The 26,929-nt window shown below is 43.7% G+C and overlaps 2 protein-coding genes across 2 annotated transcripts; both read right to left on the bottom strand.

Moving 5' to 3' along the window:
• Positions 1-8,038: 8,038 nt before the first annotated feature.
• LOC101468793 (uncharacterized) lies at positions 8,039-12,174 on the bottom strand (the record flags this gene model as incomplete). Its single annotated transcript, XM_076880828.1, has 7 exons — positions 11,877-12,174; positions 11,225-11,572; positions 10,100-10,432; positions 9,915-10,022; positions 9,458-9,778; positions 8,690-9,016; positions 8,039-8,362 (listed from the first exon to the last, which is right to left on the bottom strand). Coding segments are annotated over exons 1-7 (1,798 nt in total), but the record flags the coding sequence as incomplete, so codon positions are not given.
• An 848-nt stretch (positions 12,175-13,022) lies between these two features.
• Positions 13,023-26,485, bottom strand: LOC106676167 (uncharacterized). Its single transcript, XM_076880909.1, has 9 exons — positions 26,386-26,485; positions 23,501-23,848; positions 21,364-21,699; positions 21,175-21,282; positions 20,159-20,482; positions 17,821-18,147; positions 15,617-15,943; positions 14,679-15,002; positions 13,023-14,605 (listed from the first exon to the last, which is right to left on the bottom strand). Exons 1-9 carry the CDS (start codon positions 26,417-26,419, stop codon positions 14,514-14,516), a joined length of 2,220 nt encoding a protein of 739 aa, XP_076737024.1. The 5' UTR covers positions 26,420-26,485; the 3' UTR covers positions 13,023-14,513.
• Between the last annotated feature and the right edge of the window lie 444 nt (positions 26,486-26,929).

A 26,929-nucleotide genomic window follows, 5' to 3' on the forward strand; every position in this document is an offset into this window, starting at 1 on the left:
CACAATACTATGAGGCCGTGGCGCCATGGCGAATTTCGATGACTCGCCATGAAAATCTTATTGCCTCTCATTTTGTCATACATTTTCTGACCTTGACCAAAGTGAACACATATGATAAGGCTCCACCCCTGAACATATTTCAACTGCCATATTTGACACCAGGGACAGCGCCACCTAGTGGGAACAGGAAATGTCATGTTTTACACTTTGGGGTACAGTATTGTGATGGGTGACATCTGCAGCCTCAAATTTCTCCAGGAAAGCCTTAAGGAGTTGGTCTTGGGTTACAGTGAAAACTGTGACTTTTCACGAAAGGGTGTGACCCCAGCAGCATGGCGAACTTTGATGTCACGCCATGAAGAAACAAATTAGTATAACTCAATGAAATCCAGTCTGATCAGTACCAGACTTTACAGGCATGATGTCAGACCCGCCCTGAACAGATTGATGTGCCCATTGTCGGAAATACGGACAGCGCCACCTAGTGGCAACAGGAAATGTCATGGCTTTAATTTTGTTGTACTGATTTTCACAGGTTCATCGTGGCCACCTCAAAAGCGGTGAATATCAACATCAGTCCCTCGTGATGCTTCAGTGCAAAAATTGTGACTTTAAACTGAACGGCGCACCCTGGTGGTAACGCGGTTCACCATGAAAGATGAAGTGGCTTTTGAGGGGCTTGGAAAGTTTATAGAGGCTTGAAAGTTGGCACACACCTCCAAATATATGAAGGCTTTGTTGTGATGTGATCATTTTCATTGAATAGCGCAAAATGGCTCCACAGCGCCCCCTACAATATTTCAAAACATCAGCCCCAGCTCTGTGTTTTATGTATGAGTCTTAAACCTGGTAAGCTTATAGGAGATATCAAGATGTACAAAAAAGTCTCTTGGAGCAATATCCCAAATCCAACAGGAAGTCAGCCATTTTAAAATTAATGTGTAATTTTTGTGACATTTTCCCCTCTTTCCAGGCATCGTTCTTTGACGAACTCCTCCAAGGGATTTCATCATATTGAACCAATCTCCAGTGTGTGGAATCTAAAGACCTTTGTGATGTTAAATTGCGAAGGCTTTTACGTTCAGGGAAACGGGGTGGTCATGGCGGCACGTGGAGTTTCAGTCACTCGCCAAAAAGCAGGAATCTGCTGTCACTCAAAATCAAAATGTCCAATATGTCCCAACGGTCGCAGGCGTGATGAGACTCGAGCTCGGAAATGTTTGTTATGCCATTTGTCAGTAATGGTTAGAGCGCCACCTAGTGGGACGACTATAATCATGATTGAATGAGATGAAATGTTAGCTGGTGGTTGAATGCATGAATTTCATCAATGTGACATCAGATCGGAGGTGCTGGTTGTAGGTTTTGGGCGTAGCTCGACGCAATGGGGTGCGAGGGCCCTCATAACGCTGCTTGCAGCTTTAATTAGGGCCCGAGCACTGAGAGTGCGAAGGCCCTATTGTATCTGCTCCGTTTCTTATTATTATTAGGGCCCGAGCACCGAGAGTGCGAAGGCCCTATTGTATCTGCTCCGTTTCTTATTATTATTATTATTATTATTATTATTATTCAGGCGAAACAAGGGCCTTTTTGAGGGCCTAAACATGCTCAAAAACTCATGAAATTTTGCACACATGCCAGGTCTGGTGAAAAATTTTGTATTTTAATGGTTTTACATATGAGCACTGGGAAATGGCTCTAGAGCGCCACCTATGCCTTGTTAAATGCAGCCCTACGACCACATCGTTTGAGCTACATGTATGAAATTTGGCACACATGTGTATCATGCCAAGACGAACAAAAAAGTCTAGGGGCCCATTGACGCAAACCCAACAGGAAGTCCGCCATTTGGAAGAGAAGGTGACATTTTGGCTCTAATTTTGCCATTTCCATGCCTCGAACTTTTGCGAACTCCTCCTTGGGGTTTCATTTCATAACCTTCAAATTTGGACAGTGTCAACTACACCCTTGTGCCATGTTAAATTGCGGAGCTTTTGAGTTTTCACAATACTATGAGGCCGTGGCGCCATGGCGAATTTCGATGACTCGCCATCAAAATCTTATTGCCTCTCATTTTGTCATACATTTTCTGACCTTGACCAAAGTGAACACATATGATAAGGCTCCACCCCTGAACATATTTCAACTGCCATATTTGACACCAGGGACAGCGCCACCTAGTGGGAACAGGAAATGTCATGTTTTACACTTTGGGGTACAGTATAGTGATGGGTGACACCTGCAGCCTCAAATTTCTCCAGGGAAGCCTTAAGGAGTTGGTCTTGGGTTACAGTGAAAACTGTGACTTTTCGCAAAAGGGTGTGACCCCAGCAGCATGGCGAACTTTGATGTCACGCCATGAAGAAACAAATTAGTATAACTCAATGAAATCCAGTCTGATCAGTACCAGACTTTACAGGCATGATGTCAGACCCGCCCTGAACAGATTGACGTGCCCATTGTCGGAAATACGGACAGCGCCACCTAGTGGCAACAGGAAATGTCATGGCTTTAATTTTGTTGTACTGATTTTCACAGGTTCATCGTGGCCACCTCAAAAGCGGTGAATATCACCATCAGTCCCTCGTGATGCTTCAGTGCAAAAATTGTGACTTTACACTGAACGGCGCACCCTGGTGGCAACGCGGTTCAACATGAAAGATGAAGTGGCTTTTGAGGGGCTTGGAAAGTTTATAGAGGCTTTAAATTTGGCACACACCCCCAAATGGATGAAGGCTTTGTTGTCATGTGATCATTTTCATTGAATAGCGCGAAATTTCTCCACAGCGCCCCCTACAAAGTTTCAAAATCACAGCCCCTGCTCTGTGTTTTATGTATGAGTCTGAAACCTGGTAAGCTTATAGGAGATATCAAGATGTACAAAAAAGTCTCTTGGAGCAATATCCCAAATCCAACAGGAAGTCAGCCATTTTAAAATTAATGTGCAATTTTGGCAACATTTTCCCCTCTTTCCAGGCATCGTTCTTTGACGAACTCCTCCAAGGGATTTCATCATATTGCACTATTCTTCAGTGTGTGGAATCTAAAGACCTTTGTGTTGTTAAATTGCGAAGCTTTTTACGTTCAGGGAAACGGGGTGGTTATGGCGGCACGTAGACTCTCAATCACTCGCCAAAACGCAGTAATATGCTGTCACTCAAAAACACAATGTCCAATCTCACCCAAAGGTCGCAGGCATAATGAGACTCGAGTTCGGAAATGTTTGTTATGCCATTTGTACATAATGGTTAGAGCGCCACCTAGTGGAACGACTAACTAATCATGAATGAATGAGTTGAAATGTTAGCTGGTGGTTAAATGCATGAATTCCATCAATGTGACATCGACCGGACGTGCTGGTTTTAGGTGTTGGGCGTGGCTCGACGCGCCGGGGGTGCGAGGGCCCTCATAACGCTGCTTGCAGCTTTAATTATTATTATTATTATTATTATTCACCCCAAACAAGGGCCTTTTTGAGGGCCTAAACATGCTCAAAAACTCATGAAATTTTGCACACATGCCAGGTCTGGTGAAAAATTTTGTATTTTAATGGTTTTACATATGAGCACTGGGAAATGGCTCTAGAGCGCCACCTATGCCTTGTTAAATGCAGCCCTACGACCACATCGTTTGAGCTACATGTATGAAATTTGGCACACATGTGTATCATGCCAAGACGAACAAAAAAGTCTGTGGGCCCATTGACGCAAACCCAACAGGAAGTCCGCCATTTGGAAGAGAAGGTGACATTTTGGCTCTAATTTTGCCATTTCCATGCCTCGAACTTTTGCGAACTCCTCCTTGGGGTTTCATTTCTTAACCTTCAAATTTGGACAGTGTCAACTACACCCTTGTGCCATGTTAAATTGCGGAGCTTTTGAGTTTTCACAATACTATGAGGCCGTGGCGCCATGGCGAATTTCGATGACTCGCCATGAAAATCTTATTGCCTCTCATTTTGTCATACATTTTCTGACCTTGACCAAAGTGAACACATATGATAAGGCTCCACCCCTGAACATATTTCAACTGCCATATTTGACCTCAAGGACAGCGCCACCTAGTGGGAACAGGAAATGTCATGTTTTACACTTTGGGGTACAGTATAGTAATGGGTGACATCTGCAGCCTCAAATTTCTCCAGGAAAGCCTTAAGGAGTTGGTCTTGGGTTACAGTGAAAACTGTGAGTTTTCGCGAAAGGGTGTGACCCCAGCAGCATGGCGAACTTTGATGTCACGCCATGAAGAAACAAATTAGTATAACTCAATGAAATCCAGTCTGATCAGTACCAGACTTTACAGGCATGATGTCAGACCCGCCCTGAACAGATTGATGTGCCCATTGTCGGAAATACGGACAGCGCCACCTAGTGGCAACAGGAAATGTCATGGCTTTAATTTTGTTGTACTGATTTTCACAGGTTCATCCTGGCCACCTCAAAAGCGGTGAATATCACCATCAGTCCCTCGTGATGCTTCAGTGCAAAAATTGTGACTTTAAACTGAACGGCGCACCCTGGTGGCAACGCTGTTCACGATGAAAGATGAAGTGGCTTTTGAGGGTCTTGGCAAGTTTATAGAGGCTTGAAATTTGGCACACACCTCCAATGTGACGAAGGCTTTGTTGTTATGTGATCATTTTCATTGAATATCCCAAAATGGCTCCACAGCGCCCCCTACAATATTTCAAAACCACAGCCCCAGCTCTGTGTTTTATGTATGAATCTGAAACCTGGTAGGCTTATAGGAGATATCAAGATGTACAAAAAAGTCTCTTGGAGCAATATCCCAAATCCAACAGGAAGTCAGCCATTTTAAAATTAATGTGCAATTTTGGCGACATTTTCTCCTCTTTTCAGGCTTCATACTTTGACGAACTCCTCCAAGGGATTTCATCATATTGAACCATTCTCCAGTGTGTGGAATCTAAAGACCTTTGTGATGTTAAATTGCGAAGCTTTTTACGTCCAGGGAAACGGGGTGGTTATGGCGGCACTTAGAGTTTGAATCACTCGCCAAAAAGCAGTAATCTGCTGTCACTCAAAAACACAATGTCCAATCTCTCCCAAACGTCTCGGGTGTGATGAGACTCGAGCTTGGAAGTGTTTGTTATGCCATTTGTCAGTAATGGTTAGAGCGCCACCTAGTGGGAGGACTATAATGATGATTGAATGAGATGAAATGTTAGCTGGTGGTTAAATGCATGAATTCCATCAATGTGACATCAGATCGGAGGTGCTGGTTGTAGGTGTTGGGCGTGGCTCGACGCGATGGGGTGCGAGGGCCCTCATAACGCTGCTTGCAGCTTTAATTATTATTATTATTATTCAGGCGAAACAAGGGCCTTTTTGAGGGCCTAAACATGCTCAAAAACTCATGAAATTTTGCACACATGCCAGGTCTGGTGAAAAATTTTGTATTTTAATGGTTTTACATATGAGCACTGGGAAATGGCTCTACAGCGCCACCTATGCCTTGTTAAATGCAGCCCTACGACCACATCGTTTGAGCTACATGTATGAAATTTGGCACACATATGTATCATGCCAAGACGAACAAAAAAGTCTGTGGGCCCATTGACGCAAACCCAACAGGAAGTCCGCCATTTGGAAGAGAAGGTGACATTTTGGCTCAAATTTTGCCATTTCCATGCCTCGAACTTTTGCGAACTCCTCCTTGGGGTTTGATTTCATAACCTTCATATTTGGTCAGTGTCAACTACACCCTTGTGCCATGTTAAATTGCGGAGCTTTTGAGTTTTCACAATACTATGAGGCCGTGGCGCCATGGCGAATTTCGATGACTCGCCATGAAAATCTTATTGCCTCTCATTTTGTCATACATTTTCTGACCTTGACCAAAGTGAACACATATGATAAGGCTCCACCCCTGAACATATTTCAACTGCCATATTTGACACCAGGTACAGCGCCACCTAGTGGGAACAGGAAATGTCATGTTTTACACTTTGGGGTACAGTATTGTTATGGGTGACATCTGCAGCCTCAAATTTCTCCAGGAAAGCCTTAAGGAGTTGGTCTTGGGTTACAGTGAAAACTGTGACTTTTCGCGAAAGGGTGTGACCCCAGCAGCATGGCGAACTTTGATATCTCGCCATGAAGAAACAAATTAGTATAACTCAATGAAATCCAGTCTGATCAGTACCAGACTTTACAGGCATGATGTCAGACCCGCCCTGAACAAATTGATATGCCCATTGTCGGAAATACGGACAGCGCCACCTAGTGGCAACAGGAAATGTCATGGCTTTAATTTTGTTGTACTGATTTTCACAGGTTCATCGTGGCCACCTCAAAAGCGGTGAATATCACCATCAGTCCCTTGTGATGCTTCAGTGCAAAAATTGTGACTTTAAACTGAACGGCGCACCCTGGTGGCAACGCGGTTCACCATGAAAGATGAAGTGGCTTTTGAGGGGCTTGGAAAGTTTAAAAAGTCTTGAAATTTGGCGCACACCTCCATTGTGCTTAAGGCTTTGTTGTTATGTGATCATTTTCATTGAATAGCGCAAAATGGCTCCACAGCGCCCCCTACAATATTTCAAAACATCAGCCCCAGCTCTGTGTTTTATCTATGAGTCTGAAACCTGGTAAGCTTATAGGAGATATCAAGATGTACAAAAAAGTCTCTTGGAGCAATATCCCAAATCTAACAGGAAGTCAGCCATTTTAAAATTAATGTGTAATTTTTGTGATATTTTCCACTCTTTTCAGGCTTCATACTTTGACGAACTCCTCCAAGGGATTTCATCATATTGAACCAATCTCCAGTGTGTGGAATCTAAAGACCTTTGTGATGTTAAATTGCGAAGGTTTTTACGTTCAGGGAAACGGGGTGGTCATGGCGGCATGTGGAGTTTCAGTCACTCGCCAAAAAGCAGTAATCTGCTGTCACTCAAAATCAAAATGTCCAATATGTCCCAAAGGTCGCAGGCGTGATGAGACTCGAGCTCGGAAATGTTTGTTATGCCATTTGTCAGTAATGGTTAGAGCGCCACCTAGTGGGACGACTATAATCATGATTGAATGAGATGAAATGTTAGCTGGTGGTTGAATGCATGAATTTCATCAATGTGACATCAGATCGGAGGTGCTGGTTGTAGGTGTTGGGCGTAGCTCGACGCGATGGGGTGCGAGGGCCCTCATAACGCTGCTTGCAGCTTTAATTGGTTTTGTAGCTGGTGTGAGTGTGCAGTGGCACTTTTAGGGAAACAAAACAAGTGTGGCCTTTCTGTGATCTCAGAAAATGGAAGCTTGGAATTGGCAATATTTCATTTTTGAATATTTCACTTGTAGGTGTCTAGAATAATGTTACCTTGGAAAATACAACTTCCCAGTTAAGTTAGGTGAGTGTCTGTCTGAGTTTAAGTTCTTACTTCAAGCACTATTTGCATAGATAAGATAAGATAAACCTTTATCAGTCCCAGTATGGTCACGGCACAAAGCGGACAATACAAAGTTAAGGGCAGCAAAAATTACGAAAAACAGTAGAATAGAATAAAATAAAATAAAATGCTGTACAAAAGAGAATAAAATAGTTTAGCCTTATTTTCAGAGTAATCTGGGGTGGGGATAAGTTCTCTGTTGGGGACAGGAAATTGAGGGCTCTTGTCACTGAAGAACTTTTTGCCAAATGTGAAGGTTGGCAGGCAACTGTGAAGGGGGCTCAAGTCACTTTGCTCTTCTTTAAATAATCATTTATTTTCCTCCCACACAGCATATACAGTGCAATACAAATACATGTATTCTTCTTTTTTATTACTAAGTTATTATACTGTGTTGTGTTGCGTTGTGATGTGTCGTATCGTGTTGTGTTGTGCGACTATGCAATGACAATAAAGAGTTATCTTCTTATCTTCATATTAATTTAGGGCCACTTTAAAATTCCATAATCAGTCAGTTCACTTTGGCTCCTTCACTGGGAACCAGTTTTGCCTTCAGTTAGCTTTTTATTTCTACTCATCACAACTACTTAGAAAGCAAAATTCAAACCTCAGACCTGTAACTACACCACTGACCTCTGACTTTCAGCTCCACTTCTTTCTTCATCAGGATGTTTCCCTCCCTGCTGTAGACAGTGCAGGTGTAGGTGGAGTTGTCTCTCTCTGTGGGGTATTTCAGGGTCAGACTGAGGTCTCCAGTTTTCAGCAGGTCTTCATTCATCTTCGTTCGGCCTCTGTAATCCTGTTCCTGTTCTTCAGGCCGGTCAGAGCTGTTCTCATACACGTGGACCTTTCCATATTTGTCCTTCCACACCACCTTGATGTCTTTAGACACTTGAACTAAGGTTTTGCAGGGCAGCTGGACAGACTCCCTGCCTGAATCCACCTCCACCTTGTGAACTGAGAGAAACAAAGCACAACACGATGACATGAGCAGCAGCATTGAGAATGTTTTATTTGACTGGATAACTTTTCCAGTAAAATCCATTCTGACTGGACACATTTGATGACGATGAGCAGAAGCAGGCAGAGAGAAGAAAACGCTCTTATTTTTATTTGTGTGTAATTGACACCTGATGGGATGGGACTACACTGTTAAAGCTAATAATATAAAAATGACAACAGTCACCTGTTCAAACTGGTTACATCTGTTAGATTCTTTGACATTTAACTAATCAGATCATTTTAAATAAACACTGACCTTTGACCTATATCTACAGAACTGACCTCTGACAGTGAGCAGCACTTCCTTCTTCATCAGGATGTTTCCCTGCTGATTGTAGAGGGTACAAGTGTAGGTGTTTGTGTCTCCATCTGTGGGGTGTTTCAGGGTCAGACTGAGGTCTCCAGTTTTCAGCAGGTCTTCATTCATCTTCGTTCGGTCTCTGTAATCCTGGTGCTGTTCTTCAGGCTGGTCAGAGCCGTTCTCATACACGTGGACCTTCCTGTTTTTCATGTCCTTCCACTCCACTTTAGCGTCTTTAGACAGGAAAACTGTGGTTTTGCAGATCAGCTGGACAGACTCCACCCCTGAATCCACCTCCACCTTATCACCTGAGATGACAACAAAGTTTCTTTTACTAGAGCAATGTTATTCTCCCAGTGTAATGGAACATGCCTTTATTATGTATTTTGTATTCCTTTTCTTTGTACAGTTGTACAAAAAGAGAGAGAGAATTTATTTCCATCGTTGAATCACAACAAGCAGCCTGTTTCTTTGACGATAAGGTGCTGGGAACAATAGCTAAAATTATGTTGTCTCTAAACAAACTTTAGTGAGGACAGCATGAGCACTAAAATGATTTTTGTTGACTGGATAAGTTAAAATATTTCCAGTAAAATCTGTTCTGACTGGTTCCAGTCTCAGAAATGACCGACTATAGATGGGACATGAAAAAGTCTGTGTATTGAAGGAACGGAGGAGCTTTGAGCCAACTGATACTTGGCACACTATTACAATGAATCTGACCTTTGACCTGTATCTACAGAACTGACCTCTGACAGTGAGCAGCACTTCCTTCTTCATCAGAATCTTTTGCCTCCGGCTGTAGACGGTGCAGGTGTAGGTGTCACTCTCTTTGGGATGTTTCAGGGTCAGACTGAGGTCTCTAGCTTTCAGCCATTTCCTCTTCATCTCCGTTCGGCCTCTGTAAACCTGGTGCTGTTCTTCATTCTGGTCAGAGCCGTTCTTATACACGTGGACCTTCCTGTCTTTCATGTCCTTCCACTCCACTTTAGCGTCTTTAGACAGGCAAACTGTGGTTTTGCAGGGCAGCTGGACAGACTCCACCTCTGAATCCACCTCCACCTTGTAACCTTTGAGGACAACAAAGGACAACATGATGACGTCAGCAGCAGCTGTGAACAAGTTTGTGTGAGCCACAGTCAAGGAGCCACCAGAGGACACCTGCTAACCATCGGCATTATGGGTAGTGTAGTAGGAGACACTCACCTGACATGAAATACTGTCGGAAATAATATATGAGACCTCCAGAAACCACAAGAAGAACCAGGAGAAACAGGAGCACAAGAACAGCTTTCGCCCAGGATGGAAATGGTTCTGTACAGAAACATAAAAATATGACCTCTGACCTGTATCTACATCTCTGACCTTTGACCTGTGGCATCATCACTGACCTTTGACCTTCAGCACTACTTTCTGTCTCAGGATGTCTTTGTCCCTGTAGATGGTGCAGATGTATCCTCCACCGTCTCTCTCTGTGGGGTATTTCAGGGTCAGGCTGAGGTCTCCAGTTCTCAGCAGGTCTTTGTTCATCTTTGTGCGACCACAGTAAAGGTCGTCCTGGTTCTTAAGGTGGTCACTTCTGTTTGGATACACATGGATCATCATGAGTTCTCGGTCAGAGCGAGTCCACTCCACTGTGGTGTCCTCAGGCAGGTCAGGTGTTGTTTTGCAGGGCAGGATGACGGAGTCTGAGCCTTCCTCCACTTTAACCACCACTTGCTGGTCTGTGAGGACAATAAACCACAACATCAGCTGTAGAAGCAGACAATAGGAGTCGTAGCACTGATCTAATCTGGGTATGTTTTGCCAATTGTGATTGTATACAAGAACCATACTTTTCAACAATAAAAGTTAAATAATAAATAATAACTGCTTCCTGTTTCAGCTACATTTACTTTATTGCTCTTTTTCAATGAACGTAAAGATTTGAAGCACTGATGTCAAAGAGCCTGAAATTACAACAACCTTGACCTGAGGTCACTCTGCAACAATGCTATCTAAGCAAGCACTTGGTGACAGTGAGAAGGAAAAGTTCCTTTTAACAGGAAAAAAGCTTAAATATTTATATTTTATGTGACCACCCATAAAACTTCAATTCTGTTCCTTTGCTTTACTTTTTCCTACTGAAAACGTCATCAGTGCAGGCTCTGCACACGAACAAACAAATACAAATCATCTTTTTATGGGAATTTGAATCCAATATTCCTGAGAGTTTCCTTCTCTTTTTGGTGAACAGGGCCTCAAATGAAAACCACATTTTCTGAACTCAATGATCCGAACTCAAAATGGACCAATCTTTAGAACTAACGTTTGTCCAGAAAAGGTAAAAAATTATAATTCACAACAGTAAAGAGATATCATTAATGTGTCAAGCCCCAGCATGTTACAGTGCTTTAACTCGACATGGCCGTGACTGTTAGACTGTTACGACTATCAGGACACTTTGGATGAACATTGATTTGTTTGATTTCTGCTGTTTCAGCTTCTTACAGGCAGAGTTACACTGTACTGCTGACCTCTGACCTGCAGCTGTACATCTCCCACTCTAACTTTATTTCTTTCATTGCTAAGTGTGCAGGTGTATTTTCCGCTGTCAGTCAGCTGGAGGTTTTTCAGAGTGAGGCTGAAGTCTCCAGAGTCCAGAGCATCAGGCCTCATCGATGTGCGCCCGCTGTAACGCTGGTTTTGTCCTCTGAGATCATCGGTTTCTTCTTGTCTCACGTGGACAGATTGGGGATTGAGATCGTTGCGAGTCCATGTTACTGTGGGGTCCACAGGTGGTAAACCTGAGTACTGACAGGGCAGCAGGACAGATCTTTCCCCCTCATTCACCTCCACCAACACAGCCAGGGCATGCTGGGAAACTGAGGACATATAAACAGACAAACAAATTATCTGTGACCTGTGGATTACAGCAAGAAATCACAGCTTAATCTGAACATGTTTAATGTAGATGTATTCTGCTGTTAGTGTAGTTACACATGCTCATAGTTATAAGGGAAATGTTAATGAATGTTGTGATGCATTCACGGGAAAATTTCTGCTCAGTTCAAAGAGGACGGGAAGCACAAACCTGCACGATCTCCTCCTGCTGCACTTCAACACATTAAAGAGAGAGAGATGAAAGAAAAGCTGATGATGAGAGCAGAGAGAGGAAGGTGTACTTACCGTGCAGGAGGATCACAAACACCACAAACATCTTCATGTTCCTGTCAAACTCAGAGACTCTTTAAAAGCCCTTCAGGACATCAGCTCACAGCAGCTTCACTTTCCTCTGCTGATCATCTACTGACACTCTCACACTGCTTCACTGTCACAGCTCAGAGTTCAGCTTCACACTTTGTTAAAGCACATCTGTGGAATGAAGTCCGGCCGGCCACAGATCACTTCTGAGGAAAGAGGAGGACGTCGGCTTTCCTCGTAGTTTCACGCCCGAGCGCTCCGGTTGGAGGCGGCTGCTGCGGCCTCACCCTGACACGCACAAAGCTCCGCCTCCAGTCCTGACCATGAAACATCCACTGTAGCTACAACGATGCAGATGTGACCCTCAGCAGCTGGATTTCCTCTCCATAGATGTGTTTCCATGCAGATCATGGACATAAAGCAGGATGAAGAGTGTGAAAGAACTTCTTCCACTACAGTATTCATTACAGCACTGTGGCACTCCACAAACCTCACACTGTCTCAATCCCTGTTTCCAGTTTGACTGAGAGAAGGCCTGAAGCTCAGCCAATCACAGGACAGGAAGTGATCAGCTGACACAGTGATTTGAAGCTGTCAGGGTGAGGCTGCTTCATGCAGGTGTGAAACTATGAGGAAGCTGAACGCCTCCTCTTTCCTCAGAAGTGATCTGTGGCAGTCTGCCATCATGTTTGGCTGCTCACACTGAATGTGACTCACTGTTGGGGTGTAGCTCAGGTGGTGGAGCAGGTCCTCTGCTATTCGGAAGGCTGGTGGTTCACACTGCAGGGGGTGGTTCACCCCCTGCAGTGTGCATCCCAAATATCTTTCAGCAACTCCAAGTTGCTCCGTGATGCATCACAGTGTGGATGTTAGAGGGTGAGGAAAACGTGCTTGGATTAATGAGTGAATATGATTAAAGTGCTTTGGGTATAATCACTGATTAGAACACGAACATGAACACAGAGCTGCAGAGAGACAGGAAGAGGTGAAAGCTGCGACCCTGGTGTGGTCAGAGGGGTCACGGGTGTTTAGATGTCATCTAAGGAAAGATTTAATATTTCAATAATATAAATTAAATATAAATATAAATATAAATTACACAAGTTTGCAAAATCCACACAGACAAAAGAGATGGTTTCAATAATATAAATACTTTATCTAAAAGATATGCAGTGCAATAAAACAAACACAACACACAAAAAGACTGCAGCACCATGTTGGCCACAAATCAGCATTAAATCAGAGAAAGTAAAGAGGCTGGATGGAGCAGTAACTCAGCAGGAACACAAAACACTTCAGCTTCACACTCGGAGCTGCACAGTAAAGGAAACCTTTCAGAGTGATGTGGAGTAAAGGAAACATGGAGGGAGGAAACCACCAGCAGGGAGGCCACACCGCTGCTGGCTCGTCCTTCAGTAACCAAACACAGAAACGAAAAAGTGACACATCACATAAAAACATGTAGTCCAAAGCTAAAAGGACAAACATGTTCACCACAAATACTAAACACAGTGTTAAACAGTCACAGTGAGGCTGAGCTGTGTCAGTTTCACCTCTGACACAACAATCACTCATTAAAGGAAACTGCAGAGCTGCACTTCCTGTGGCAGCTCGAATCACCACGATGACTCCGAGCAAACGTCCCTCACACAGAAGCTCAGTTCTGCTTCCTGTGTGATCGGATTATGCTCAGGATGAACTCTGTTCAGGAGGAAACAGTTATCACTGATGATGTTTGAAATAACTTCCAGAAATCCAGTTAGAAGCCAGAGAAGACGAACGTTCGAGCATCATAATTTTTAATGGGACAGGTTACAAAAATTAAACTCTGAACTCTGAGTGTGACCATGTTTCAGTGTAATGTGCAGCTCAGAGATAACCAGCACCACTGAGCTCAACGTTAAAGTCATGAACTTCTTTATGGCTCTGTGTTCTGAGTCACCAGGTTAAACAAAAACATCTGCAGCATTGTTTACATCAGTGTTGCATTTTACTGGTATATTTATGATCTTCTGTACAGATTATTGATTATTTCACCATCATTATCATCTGATAACATCTCTGACTGCAGTATGTGGATTTCACAAAAATTTAAAGCTGAAAAAAGTAACAGGACAAGAAGTTTAACGGAGACGGTTGATAACCAACTGTTTCCTCCAGGTTTTCTCAAGGCAGCAGAGACAAAGAAGTCTTTCCTGATATGTTCATGTTCTGCAAACACAACATGACTCAAATGTCTTCAGCTGCACCACAGATGAGTCCGTGCCAGTATCTACAGTGGCATTCACAAACGTGTTTACAGGCTGACTTTAATGTGTTTCTGCACATGCTTGTCCTCTGGTCATGTGATCATGTGGTTTGTAGGATGCTCCTCTTCCTCAGAGGATCCACCTGTGCTTCCTCTCCTCTCTCCTCCACCTGTTACAGTGAGGGAACGTCCTCCATGATGGAGGAGCTGCTGGAAAGTGCTGAGAGTTTCCTCCAGAGTGAGACCTCTGTCACAGTTCAGAGGATCTACGGCAGCAGAGACCTTCATGGACACTAAAAGTCTCAAACACACAACAACAACATCACACTGACTCCACTCTGACATCACTGATCAATAATCAAAGAACACACAGATCAAACTGACTGATCAGCCATCAGAGGAGTCGGATCAATGGAGCTGCTTCTGTTCCTGATGTCCCCTGTTTGATCCTGGACCTGAACTCTCCCTGCAGAGGAGACACAGGACAGTCAGACAGGGACAAACAAATAAATAAACAAAAAACAAACAAACCAACAAACCTTTGATTTTCAGCAGCACAGTTTTGCCTCTGTGGATGTTTCCCTTCCTTCTAACCACACAGCTGTACCTCCCACTGTCTCTCTCTGTGGGGTGTTTCAGGGTCAGACTGAGGTCTCCAGTTTTCAGCAGGTCTTCATTCATCTTCGTTCGGTCTCTGTAAACCTGGTTCTGTTCTTCAGGCTGGTCAGAGCCGTTCCGATATATGTGGACCTTCCTGTAAAACCCGTTCTTCCACTCCACCTCAGCATCTTCAGGCAGGTTTTGTGTGGTTTTAAAGGGCAGCTGGACAGACTCCGCCCCCTCCTCCACCTCCACCTGACAGACTGAGAGGACAACAAACACAACATGAGCTGTACAGAGAGCAGCAGGTGTCACAGTTGTAGAGAAAGCTAAAGGAAAGAAGCAGATTTGAGGAGTCATCACTGAGAAGACTTGTTGCTTATTTCATTTTTCATAGAACATCACATTAAGATCAAGAAACATTGATTAGATTTATTTGTCCTTTGTTTTGAGAAGCAGTTACCGTGTCTCAGTTCTCCTGCTGCATTTTCAATTTGGTCACTTCTTTATAAAAATGTTTTTTAAACTAATCTTGTGATAACATGTGGAGATAAAGTGTGAATTTCCCTCCACATATTTGCACCTGATCCTTTCATGTATGTGTATTTTGCTGCAGTAACATCTGGCTGTCACAGCTGGACTGGCTCTTTAACTGGTGTGAGAGCTCTACACACAGCTTCATGTTGTCAGCTGTACGGACAGGAATGTCTGATGACTCTTTGTCTATAACAGAGATGTTACCCACTGTCTGTGATGGACTTCCTTTTACCATGTGACCTTTAACTTCTCATCAGTACTGATCACAACTATTTAACTGACAGGAAACAGATAAGAAGATTACAACATCTGACCTTTGACCTGTATCTACAACACTGACCTCTAAATTTCAGCTCCACTTGTTTCTTCAGCAGGATGTTTCCCTCCCTGCTGTAGACGGTGCAGGTGTAGGTGTTTGTGTCACAGCCTGTGGGGTGTTTCAGGGTCAGACTGAGGTCTCCAGTTTTCAGCAGGTCTTCATTCATCTTCGTTCGGCCTCTGTAAACCTGGTGCTGTTCTTCAGGCTGGTCAGAGCTGTTCTCATACACGTGGACCTTATCGGTATCACTGTCCATCCACTCCACCTTAGCATCTTCAGGGAGGTTTCCTGTGGTTTTGCAAAGTAACTGGACAGACTCCACCCCTGATTCCACCTCCACCTGACAGACTAAGAGGACAATAAACACAACATGAGCTGCACAGACAGTAACAGATGATGATGGAGACAGAATTGTCATTTTCTGTCTGTTTAATCCTGAGCAGATCTGGCTGCTTCTTAAAGTCAACTGGTCAGAGTCAAAGCTTTCTTTGAAGGGGAGTCAAGGTGTCCATTGCAGGAAATGTTAAATGTAATGTAATGTAATGTTTTCTTGAACCAAGGAAGGTGGTTCAGGGAAACTAAGAGAGACTGGTCCTGGGTGAGGGTCCAGACTAAGAGCAGTTTATAAGTTATTGTTAAAAACGGGTTCAAATATTGAGGGTGAGCACAAAAACAATAATGGTCCAGAAGAGCTTCAGTCAAACAATGATTTTAATGAACACACGCGTGGGGAGATGAACACTGCACCATCAGCATCAATCTCACCTCAAAACTGCACAATAAACTGTTTTATAACATCAGGGCATTTTAATGACGCCCCGTCATGCGTCAAGAAGATACAATACATACACGAGTTTGAAAAACACACACATTCTGTTGACGACTTTTGACACATTTAAAAGGACATCTTCTCCGTCTGCAGGCCAGGCGCTTCCCGGTAATCTTCTAACTCTGTTTATCTCCTGGAGCAAACTGTCCCTTAGGCAGACACAATTTCGCAATCACCAGCTTTTGCAACTATTATTTGAAGTCTTACCTAATCATGAGTCTAACTACTGTTTGTGTGTGTGTCTCGACCTCAAAATGCACTCGGCCTCAACCCGCCCGTTGACGCTTCTGGCCTTTTACCAGACAGAAGCTCTCTGTGATAAGTGTAATAATCTTAACTAAGAACATGTGTAATCTATTGAATAAATGCTTTGATGAAATGATAATTAATGTAATGGTAATGATGATGGTTATGAATAGTAGCAGTAAAATATTTCCGTGATCTCTACTATATGCATATTGATGATAGCAGAAGTCCAGAAACCTGGACTGAATGAGGCATACCACTGCTCCTCTGAGAACACTTAACCTGCTCAGGCCTTGACCCACGGGGCTTGTCCAGCCATTCACCGAGCTGTCATTGTTCGACTGATACTGACAGCCTTCAATTCCCTGGCATGTCACGAACTGGCACAATGTGCTGAGTCCACACAAAAAGTTTACATAAACAAAAAATATATATTTATTAAAGATATCTAGAGGGTGTAGCCTGCATTTCAGGCTATGGTAACTGGGATAGACTCATCAGTGTGGGGGCATCATTCTGAGCTGCAGCATGCCCCCTTCTCCACTACTACTGCTTGGTAAAGTTAGATAAGTTGGCAGATTTCTCGGGTAAATACAGAAACTCATTCCAAGCAGCTGTTCCTACGTGACTGGTGTTAGAACTTTAAACTACAGTTGCGAAAACGAAAAATAAAAATAACCTATAGTCCATGAAATCCAGTGGCGGGTCCTTACCACAGTGGGACTCATTATGCAAATCATTAGGTGACCCCAGAGGGCACAGTGGGGCTCTGTTAACACTGTGTACAAGCTGAGACAATTCCCACCTGGATAATGGTGGAGTACCCACTGTGGGTCAGGGATGAATTGTATTTGTGGGTTCTGTTCATGAGAGAAATAGGAAAAGACTGACTGGTGCCACATCTGGAGTGATGTGGACACTGTATCAGGCAGTTGTGATAAAGAGAGAGCTGAGTGTGAAAGCAAAGCTGTTGATTTGGCTGTGATGGTAGCTCCAAAGTCAGGTATTGTGCACGAGTCCTATTGGGAAGAGCTTGCTTGGGAGTACTTCAGTGTAGCCCTGGATGAGTGGCAGGAGAGAAAGGTCACCCACCCTCCTCCCCTGTCATCAGAGGGTTAGCTAGTTTGCTAACTGTATGTACAGCACTGACCTCTGACTTTCAGCTCTACTTGTTTCTTCAGCAGGATGTTTCCCTCCCTGCTGTAGACGGTGCAGGTGTAGATGCCTCTGTCTCCATCCGTGGGGTATTTCAGGGTCAGACTGAGGTCTCCAGTTTTCAGCAGGTCTTCATCCATCTTCGTTCGGTCTCTGTAAACCTGGTCCTGTTCTTCAGGTTGGTCAGAGCCGTTCTCATACACGTGGACCTCATCTTCATCACCATCCATCCACTCCACTTTACAATTTTCAGGCAGATGAGCTGTAGTTTTGCAGGGCAGCTGGACAGACTCCACCCCTGATTCGACCTCCACCTGCAGGACTGAGAGAACAACAAACACAGCATGAGCCGAACAGACGGCAGCAGCACTGAGCACATCGTCTTTAATCAGATGAAGTGAAATACAGTGGAGCAAAAAAGTATTTAGTCAGCCACCGATTGTGCAAGTTCCCCCACTTGCAGGGCAAGTGGGGGAACTTGCACGTTCCTGGACCCGCCTACTATCCTCGGAAACGTAAAATGATTGGCTAGAATCTAAAGTGTATCACAGCTCAGGGAAAAAAAATCCATGAATTCACATGGTAGGATTTGTAAAGAATTTATTCGTAAATTAGGGTGGAAAATAAGTATTTGGTCACCTCAAAGATGGAAAATCTCTGGCTCTCACAGACCTGTAACGTCTTCTGTAAGACGCTTTTCTGTCCCCCACTCGTTACCTGTATGAATGGCACCTGTTTGAACTCATCATCTGTATAAAAGACACCTGTCCACAGCCTCAAACAGTCAGACTCCAAACTCCGCCATGGCCAAGACCAAAGAGCTTTCGAAGGACACCAGGAAAAGTATTGTAGACCTGCACCAGACTGGGAAGAGTGAATCTACAATAGGCAAGCAGCTTGGTGTGAAAAAATCAACTGTGGGAGCAATCATCAGAAAATGGAAGACATACAAGACCACTGATAATCTCCCACGATCTGGGGCTCCACGCAAGATCTCATCCCGTGGGGTCAAAATGATCATGAGAACGGTGAGCAAAGATCCCAGAACCACACGGGGGGACCTGGTGAATGACCTGCAGAGAGCTGGGACCAAAGTAACAAAGGTCACCATCAGTAACACACTACAACGGCAGGGAATCAAATCCCGCAGTGCCAGACGTGTTCCGCTGCTGAAGCCAGTGCATGTCCAGGCCCGTCTGAAGTTTGCCAGAGAGCACATGGATGATACAGCAGAGGATTGGGAGAATGTCATGTGGTCAGATGAAACCAAAGTAGAACTTTTTGGTATAAACTCAACTCGTCGTGTTTGGAGGAAGAAGAATACTGAGTTGCATCCCAAGAACACCATACCTACTGTGAAGCATGGGGGTGGAAACATCATGCTATGGGGCTGTTTTTCTGCCAAGGGGACAGGACGACTGATCCGTGTTAAGGACAGAATGAATGGGGCCATGTATCGTGAGATTTTGAGCCAAAACCTTCTTCCATCAGTGAGAACTTTGAAGATGAAACGAGGCTGGGTCTTCCAACATGACAATGATCCAAAACACACCGCCCGGGCAACAAAGGAGTGGCTCCGTAAGAAGCATTTGAAAGTCCTGGAGTGGCCTAGCCAGTCTCCAGACCTCAACCCCATAGAAAATCTGTGGCGGGAGTTGAAAGTCCGTGTTGCTCGGCGACAGCCCCAAAACATCACTGCTCTCGAGAAGATCTGCATGGAGGAATGTGCCAAAATACCAGCTACTGTGTGTGCAAACCTGGTAAAGACCTATAGTAAACGTTTGACCTCTGTTATTGCCAACAAAGGTTATGTTACAAAGTATTGAGTTGTATTTTTGTTATTGACCAAATACTTATTTTCCACCCTGATTTACGAATAAATTCTTTACAAATCCTACCATGTGAATTCATGGATTTTTTTTTCACATTCTGTCTCTCACAGTTGAAGTGTACCTCTGGTGCAAATTACTGACCTCTGTCATCATTTTAGGTGGGGGAACTTGCACAATCGGTGGCTGACTAAATACTTTTTGCCCCACTGTACTTATAGTGAAAACATATTTGACTGATTCCAGTGGGAGTGAAACAAGTGGAAAAGTTCTAAGCACACCAGATGAAATCCCCCATAAACCAGGACGAAGGAGGGATTCAGGGTCACCTGATCCAGCTTTATCAGAAAGGAAAGGTTTAAGCCTAATCTTGAAAGTAGAGGCTGGTTGTTTCCTATTTTACTTTTAAATACTACTACTAGTAGTGCTACTACTACTCCCCATCTATGGGGACTGACATAGCTGCCTCACTGCTAATGAACCCATCATCGTGATGAGGCTGACCTCTGACATGGAGCTCCACTTGTTTCCTCATCAGGATGCTTCCCTCCCTGCTGTAGATGGTGCAGGTGTAGGTGTTTGAGTCTTTGTCTGTGGGGTGTTTCAGGGTCAGAGTGAGGTCTCCAGGTTTCAGCAGATTTTTCTTCATTTTCGTGCGGTCTCGATAACAACTGTTCTGTTCTTCAGGCCGGTCAGAGCCGTTTACATACACGTGGAGCTTCCCACTAATATTTGTCCATTCAACTTTGGTGTTTTCAGAAAGGCAAACTGTGGTTTTGCAGGGCAGCAGGACAGACTCCACCCCTGAATCCACCTCCACCTTGTAACCTTTGAGGACAACAAAGCACAACATGATGACATCATTAGCAGCTGTGATGGTCACATGACCTCCCTGTCCCTCCTTGTCTTCTAGTCTCAGTCAGATTGTGTCTCAGTTTGTTCCTGATGTGTTCCTGACTCGTTCTTTGGTAACTAGTCTGCAGCGTCCTGTAAAGCGCTGCAGACATGTTGGATGAAGAGCAGAAGAACAGAAAGACTGAGCCTCCACAGTCGGCCATGTCTCACACACATCAGCACAGAAACCATGAAGATCTCGTGTGTCTGAACATCTGAAGCTCTCCACCACATGACTGAGCACAACTCAAGGAGGAACATTTACTGAAGCTGCTGCAACATTTACGGTCAGCACATGTTTCCATGTCAGCTGCTGTTTACCACCACAGAAGAAGAACAGCTTGTCCACATGCAGCCTCTGTGTCAGATCAATGCAGTGAAGCACACACACTGTTTAGTAAAGTCATGCTGTGGAGCTGTTTCACTGATCAATGACTGAGTCTGAAGGAGGTTTTCTGACTTCTGGAACAAACCTGGAAGTTTCTCTTCAGCTCTCTGTATCAGCTGTTTGTAACTCTCAACTCTTTCAGCTTCTGGAACAAGTTTGTGTGAGCCGCAGTCAAGGAGCCACCAGAGGACACCTGCTGACCATCGGCATTATGGGTAGTGTAGGAGGAGACACTCACCTGACATGAAATAGTGCCGGAAATAAAATAAAAGACCTCCAGAAACCACAAGAAGAATGAAAATAAACTGGAGAACCAAGAGAGCTGTCGCCCAGGATGGAAACCGTTCTGTGAAGAAACGAAAAGAGGAACATGACCTTTGACCTCAGTACACTATATTCACCTCTGCTCTGTTTCTACTGCTCTGACCTCTGACATGGTGCAGCACTACTTTCTGTCTCAGGATGTCTTTGTCCCTGTAGATGGTGCAGATGTATCCTCCACTGTCTCTCTCTGTGGGGTATTTCAGGGTCAGACTGAGGTCTCCAGTTCTCAGCAGGTCTTTGTTCATCTTTGTGCGACCACAGTAACGGTCGTCCTGGTTCTTAAGGTGGTCACTCCTGTTTGAATACACATAGACCACTTTCTGCTCTTGGTCAGAGTGAGTCCACTCCACACTGGTATCTTCAGGCAGGTCAGGGTTTGTTTTGCATGGCAGGATGACAGACTCTGACCCCTCCTTCACCTTCACCTCCACCTGCTGGTCTGAGATGACAATAAACCACAATATCAGTTATAGAGCTCATTCTATTCGGTTCAAGAAAAATAGTTTGTCACATTGTACGGTGAAGGCCCCCACAATTAGATGACCCCCTTTGTGCAGTGCCTCGTGAACAGGCTCAGAGAAGGACACACAAAACCCGCTGAAAATGAGAGGAAGAAGAGACAGAAGAAAGTAAGAGAGACATGACCAGAGATGGGCAGTGCGTTACTGTAATCTGATTACTTTTTTCAAGTAACGAGTAAAGTAAGGGATTACTATTGCAAAATCGGTAATTAGATTACCGTTACTTTCCCGTAGGAACGCTGCGTTACTGCGTTACTAAAACCGTGATTTTTTTGCGAGAATGTCTCACGACAGTGACGTAAGCGAGGGCGCCGTTAGTGACAACAGCTGTGTACAGATCAACAATGGATCATATATCGAGTACGGGAGAGAGTATGAGCGCGCAGCGTTTAAAGCGTGGAAGTACTGACCTTACTTTGAGTTTGATTCCATAAAAAGTGACAAAAACATTAGTGTCCATCGTGCGTGGGAAGAAAACTTCTTTTTACAGCGAAAAAAACCCCTAAACTTCCAAACAAGCACCGAGTAGCTACGACGTAATGGGAAACTCACAGAGCTGCCATATCCTTCCACTGACCGCAGCACACCTGCACCAGGGTAAACCTCTGCCTACCCTGCTCCTGCTTTACAGGTGAAAATAGAGCAACAGGACCGCTGAGTCTTTGACTTTATTTATTTTCTGCTGTGTTTTACTTGCATCTATTTGAAAGAGTGAGTGTAAACACACAAAAAAAAATATTTTATGTGCTGGAATGTGTAGAAAATAGAACAAATAGAATTTGTCACGGCTGTGAAGGGGGGAGAGAAAGAACCCACACACTGGTATTTATGAAGGTCTTATTGTGAGTGAACTTTTTTTTTACAGTGGGAAAATAAATGAAATACAAACAAAAGCTGAACAAGGCAGCAACTACACTGAAACAAAACCTAAACTGGGTGGAAACTAAAAAGTGATACAAAGGAACAAAAGCTGGGCACTAGAAACCTGAGATGGGGAGCATAGAGAACTACAACAGGAGAAACACAGGGGAGGACAAGCAGAGAGACCAGCAACGAACACAGGGCATAAATACACAGGCAGTGATGAAGGAGTGAGAAACAGGATGGAAACACAGCTGGACTAATGTGACATAACGAGACAAAGGAAGCTAAGAAGAATACACCACACACAGACAGGACAGGGACTAGCAAAATAAAACAGGAAACAGGTGGTAAACATAGTGAAGGGGGACTTGATAAGGAGGCTGACTTTGGAGATACAGGAGATGAACAGCTTTTAAAATCAAGTTAAACTGCAGCAAGGGTTTGAGCTTTCACTCAAGAAAGCATTGGGCCAAAGACTAAATAAATAAGTTTGGACTATAGAAAAACTGTTCGTGCTCAGATCCCAAGAGATGGATACACAAAATCATCACAGATTTCATATCATAGATTTCAAGGGACAAGTATCATGGTCAGCAGGCAACTGTCGTAGACAATCTTTGATAAATGTAATGTGTAAAACCTTAAAATTTTAAACATTACAGTCAGTTACACTCTGATTTACAAATCACACTGATACGTACACATATTCAAGAGGTTCCTAGCATGAGTGTAATATTTACATCAGGACTAACTGCATGAAAGTTCTCAATGATCCATTTCTGCTGCAGTTTCTAGGATTAAAGCTCAATGTCTGTGAAGGATCTGTGACCCGTACACAAGGTGTTTGTGGCTGACCTTTGACCTGCAGCTGGATATCTCTCAGTCTCAGTTCTTCTCCTCCATCACTGATGGAGCAGGTATATTTCCCAGCATCAGTCTTTGTTGGTTTTCTCAAAGTAAGGCTAAAGTCTCCAGTGTCCAGAGCATCAGGTCTCATTGATGTGCGCCCGCTATATCGCTGGTTTTGTCCTCTGAGATCATCTCCTCCTTCTCCTCGCACATGGACAGATTTGGGATGAAGATCAAAGCGAGTCCACAGCACTTTGGAGTCCTCTGGTATAAAACCCGAAAACTGACAGGGCAGCAGGACAGACATTGCCCCCTCATTAACCTCCACCACTACAGCCAGGGCATGCTGGGAAACTGGAAGGAGACACCAACAGAAACACAAATTAAGAGCTTGCTGTGTGTTTGTCCCAGTGTGGCCAAAGTAGGCCACAGGTCATTTTATCTGCAGGGACTATAGAGACTAGTTTAAGCATTAGATGGGTCAAAGAAGTCAAAGAAAAAGACAATTTAATTTTTACACATTTAAACTAAGTGAAAAAACTACACTCTGTGAGAGATCTGTAAACCAGGGATGTTACACTCATTGTACACTGCATTTTGTGCACTGTGGGCCGCATCAAGCCCACTGTGACCTTAAATAAGTCAGACTGGTGAAAACTCTCCTTCTGCCAGTGTAAAACGTAACTAAAAATACCCTGAGATATCTTCAGACACTGCAATGAAAAAAACTTAAAGGATCAGCATATAGCATCATGTTAATGATGCTATATGCATCAATACAAGTTATTGTTAACACAGGCATGTTCTCTCCTTCTCCTGTATAACTTGGCCAGGATGGAGCTCCCCACCTTTGGCATACACACCTGCTGCTAATCACTCACCTGTGGCTCATCATTGTTTCTTGAACGCTACTAAAGGGAGCAGCTCAGAACATCTCATTGCTGGAATATTGAGTTAACATGGTGCAAATCCCAGCTTTATAGAACTGTGCGATTTGTTTGTATCCTGGTGGTGATTACTCCCTTTTTGTCTGTAGATTCTGGAACCACTCTGTAACCCTGCTTTCTAGTGGAAGACTGAATGTGAGTGTCTGCCTGCGAGAAAAGTGTGTGTGAGTGCCGAGTGGAGTGGAGGACTGGAGCTGTATGTGAGGACGAGAGCAGAGTGAGAGGAGTGTGTGAAGTGTAGTGCCTGTTTTCCCCCTCGCCAACCTGTGGAACAGTTCCCTGATTCCTTCACTTTCTACATATTGTACCTGACGTTTAATAAAGTTAAGATCTGTGAACGTGATGCGTAGCCTGCAACTGAGTCCGACCTGCTAGCTGTGACACCTACAGACCCTGGTTAGAGGATCAGAGAGGCTGCTCTGATAAGGTTTTTAGAAGCTTTTCTATATAAGAAGAGTCTGTCCATGTAGGGCTCTGTGTATTTTTGTTATTTTGTGTGTCATCTCTATAGCAATGGTAGGAGAAACCACTAAAAGTATTAATTATGGCCCAGAGGTGACAGAAAACAGAATTGGTTCAAGTATTGAGCCCTGGGGGACTCCACATACAAATGGTGCAAACATGCATTGATTAATGTAAATTCTGAAGTATCTCTTTGATAATTATGAAGACAACTATTTGATAGAAGCACCAGTGACGCTAACCCACTTTTGTTATCTGTTTGTAAGAGCAGTATGGTCATACAAACCAGGGGGCATAATTCCCAGGGGGGTTATGACCAACCCAATAATCAGACCCAACCAATATAACCACCCCCCCAAATAAAATGATGAATTATCTTACATAAATAGGCTGTTCATTTTCTTTACTCCTTTCAGTCATTGCCATAAAAATAGTTGCATGTTTAATCATATGGGAATTTACCCAGATTTAATTATTTTTTTAGACAGATCTTGATCCCCCCAATGTTCAGCACAAAGTTAAGCCGATGATACAAACCACTAATTTTGTAGTTTAGGACTGTCACAATATCAGATTACCATGTGTTCAAATTATCATAACCACTAGAATTCACCACAACGTTCTTATCTCGATGTCTGTACAGATTTCAGAAACAGAAAGAAAATCGTAGTGAAATTAAATGTTAAAAAGTAAATCACTGTTGAGCTAGTTAATAGGTATGCCCTCATTGTCATCTGTTGTGATTTTATTTTGAAAGGATGCTTCCTGTTATGCTGCAGAGTGCACGCGAGAGTTCAATAAACAAAGTCACCTTTCGGTGTAATGTTCCGGTGAAAAACCGATGCCCCACGTGTGATTATTCCTCCGTCTAGACAATATAAGTATCTTCAATATTCATGCAGATTCTGCTGGAAGACCCGTCTCTGCTAACAATCACATTTAAATAACAGTGACAGACAGCTCAAGCTTTCTTGTGTTTGTACATGAAAGCATGAAAAAACTACTTCACTATAAGTTAACTGAGTCTGATCCACAGTGACGTAAAACAGGCTGATATTTTAAACTTGGAGTTTTACACTTATCTGGTTCCTTGTTTTCAGCCGCATCTCTTTTCAGTCTCTCGTTTTAGCACCACAGTGCAAAACCTCGTTCTTGTTCTCTGCAGTACACATGATTTTTCCCCCAAACACACACACACACACACACACACACACTATCACATTCCCTAAATCGCGCCCTCTCCTTGATTGACTGTGATGTCCCGCCCCCCAAAGAAAAACAACAACAACACAACAACAACCGCAAAACTTTGGGAGAATCGACTAAAAAAATACATGATTCAATCAATAAACAAATAACCCAGGCACAATTTCTCTTACTCAGGTATCCATGAAACGCATTTCTGGCTGTTGTGAACCTTTCCGGTCTGAAATGCGCAGTTTCCAAACTCAAAAACGTTTCCTTATGTTCGGAGTTTCTTACCGAGGAGCAGGAACAGCAACAACTTCTTCATCATCCTTCAAAGAAGAACAGCCAGCACAGAGTCATGATCACTCCGCTCATATCCGAATGAATCCGCATCTCAACACTCAGCCATTCCTGCCTCACTGATCACTGGATTTTCTGCCCAAGCTCTTATCCAGAAAACCGGTTCAACAGACTCCGAGTCTCGCAAGTCTGGACTTGACGTTGATAAACCCTCCGAGGCGTGGGCGTGTGATTCTCCGTGGAAAGAGCAGAGCCTCCATTTGGTTTCAGTTTGGCTCATTAAGTTTATCCTTTGATTCACTTAAAGAACTATATTGCTCACTTTTCAAGGTTAAGTTTGAAATAATGTCACATATTTGAACTCTCTGGATCAATAACACAGAACAAAGGTTATCAGAACGCCATCAGCGGCTTAACGATAAAATAAATGCCGCAGGTCTCCAGGTGCAGTTGGGTGTGAGTGAAGTGCTCAGGGACCGTCTACAAAGTGCAATACCACAACGACAATTTGCTGCTTCACTTACACAGAGTGGCGTTT

The sequence above is a fragment of the Maylandia zebra genome, unplaced genomic scaffold (assembly GCF_041146795.1).
Source record: "Maylandia zebra isolate NMK-2024a unplaced genomic scaffold, Mzebra_GT3a scaffold01, whole genome shotgun sequence".
NCBI lineage: Eukaryota > Metazoa > Chordata > Actinopteri > Cichliformes > Cichlidae > Maylandia > Maylandia zebra.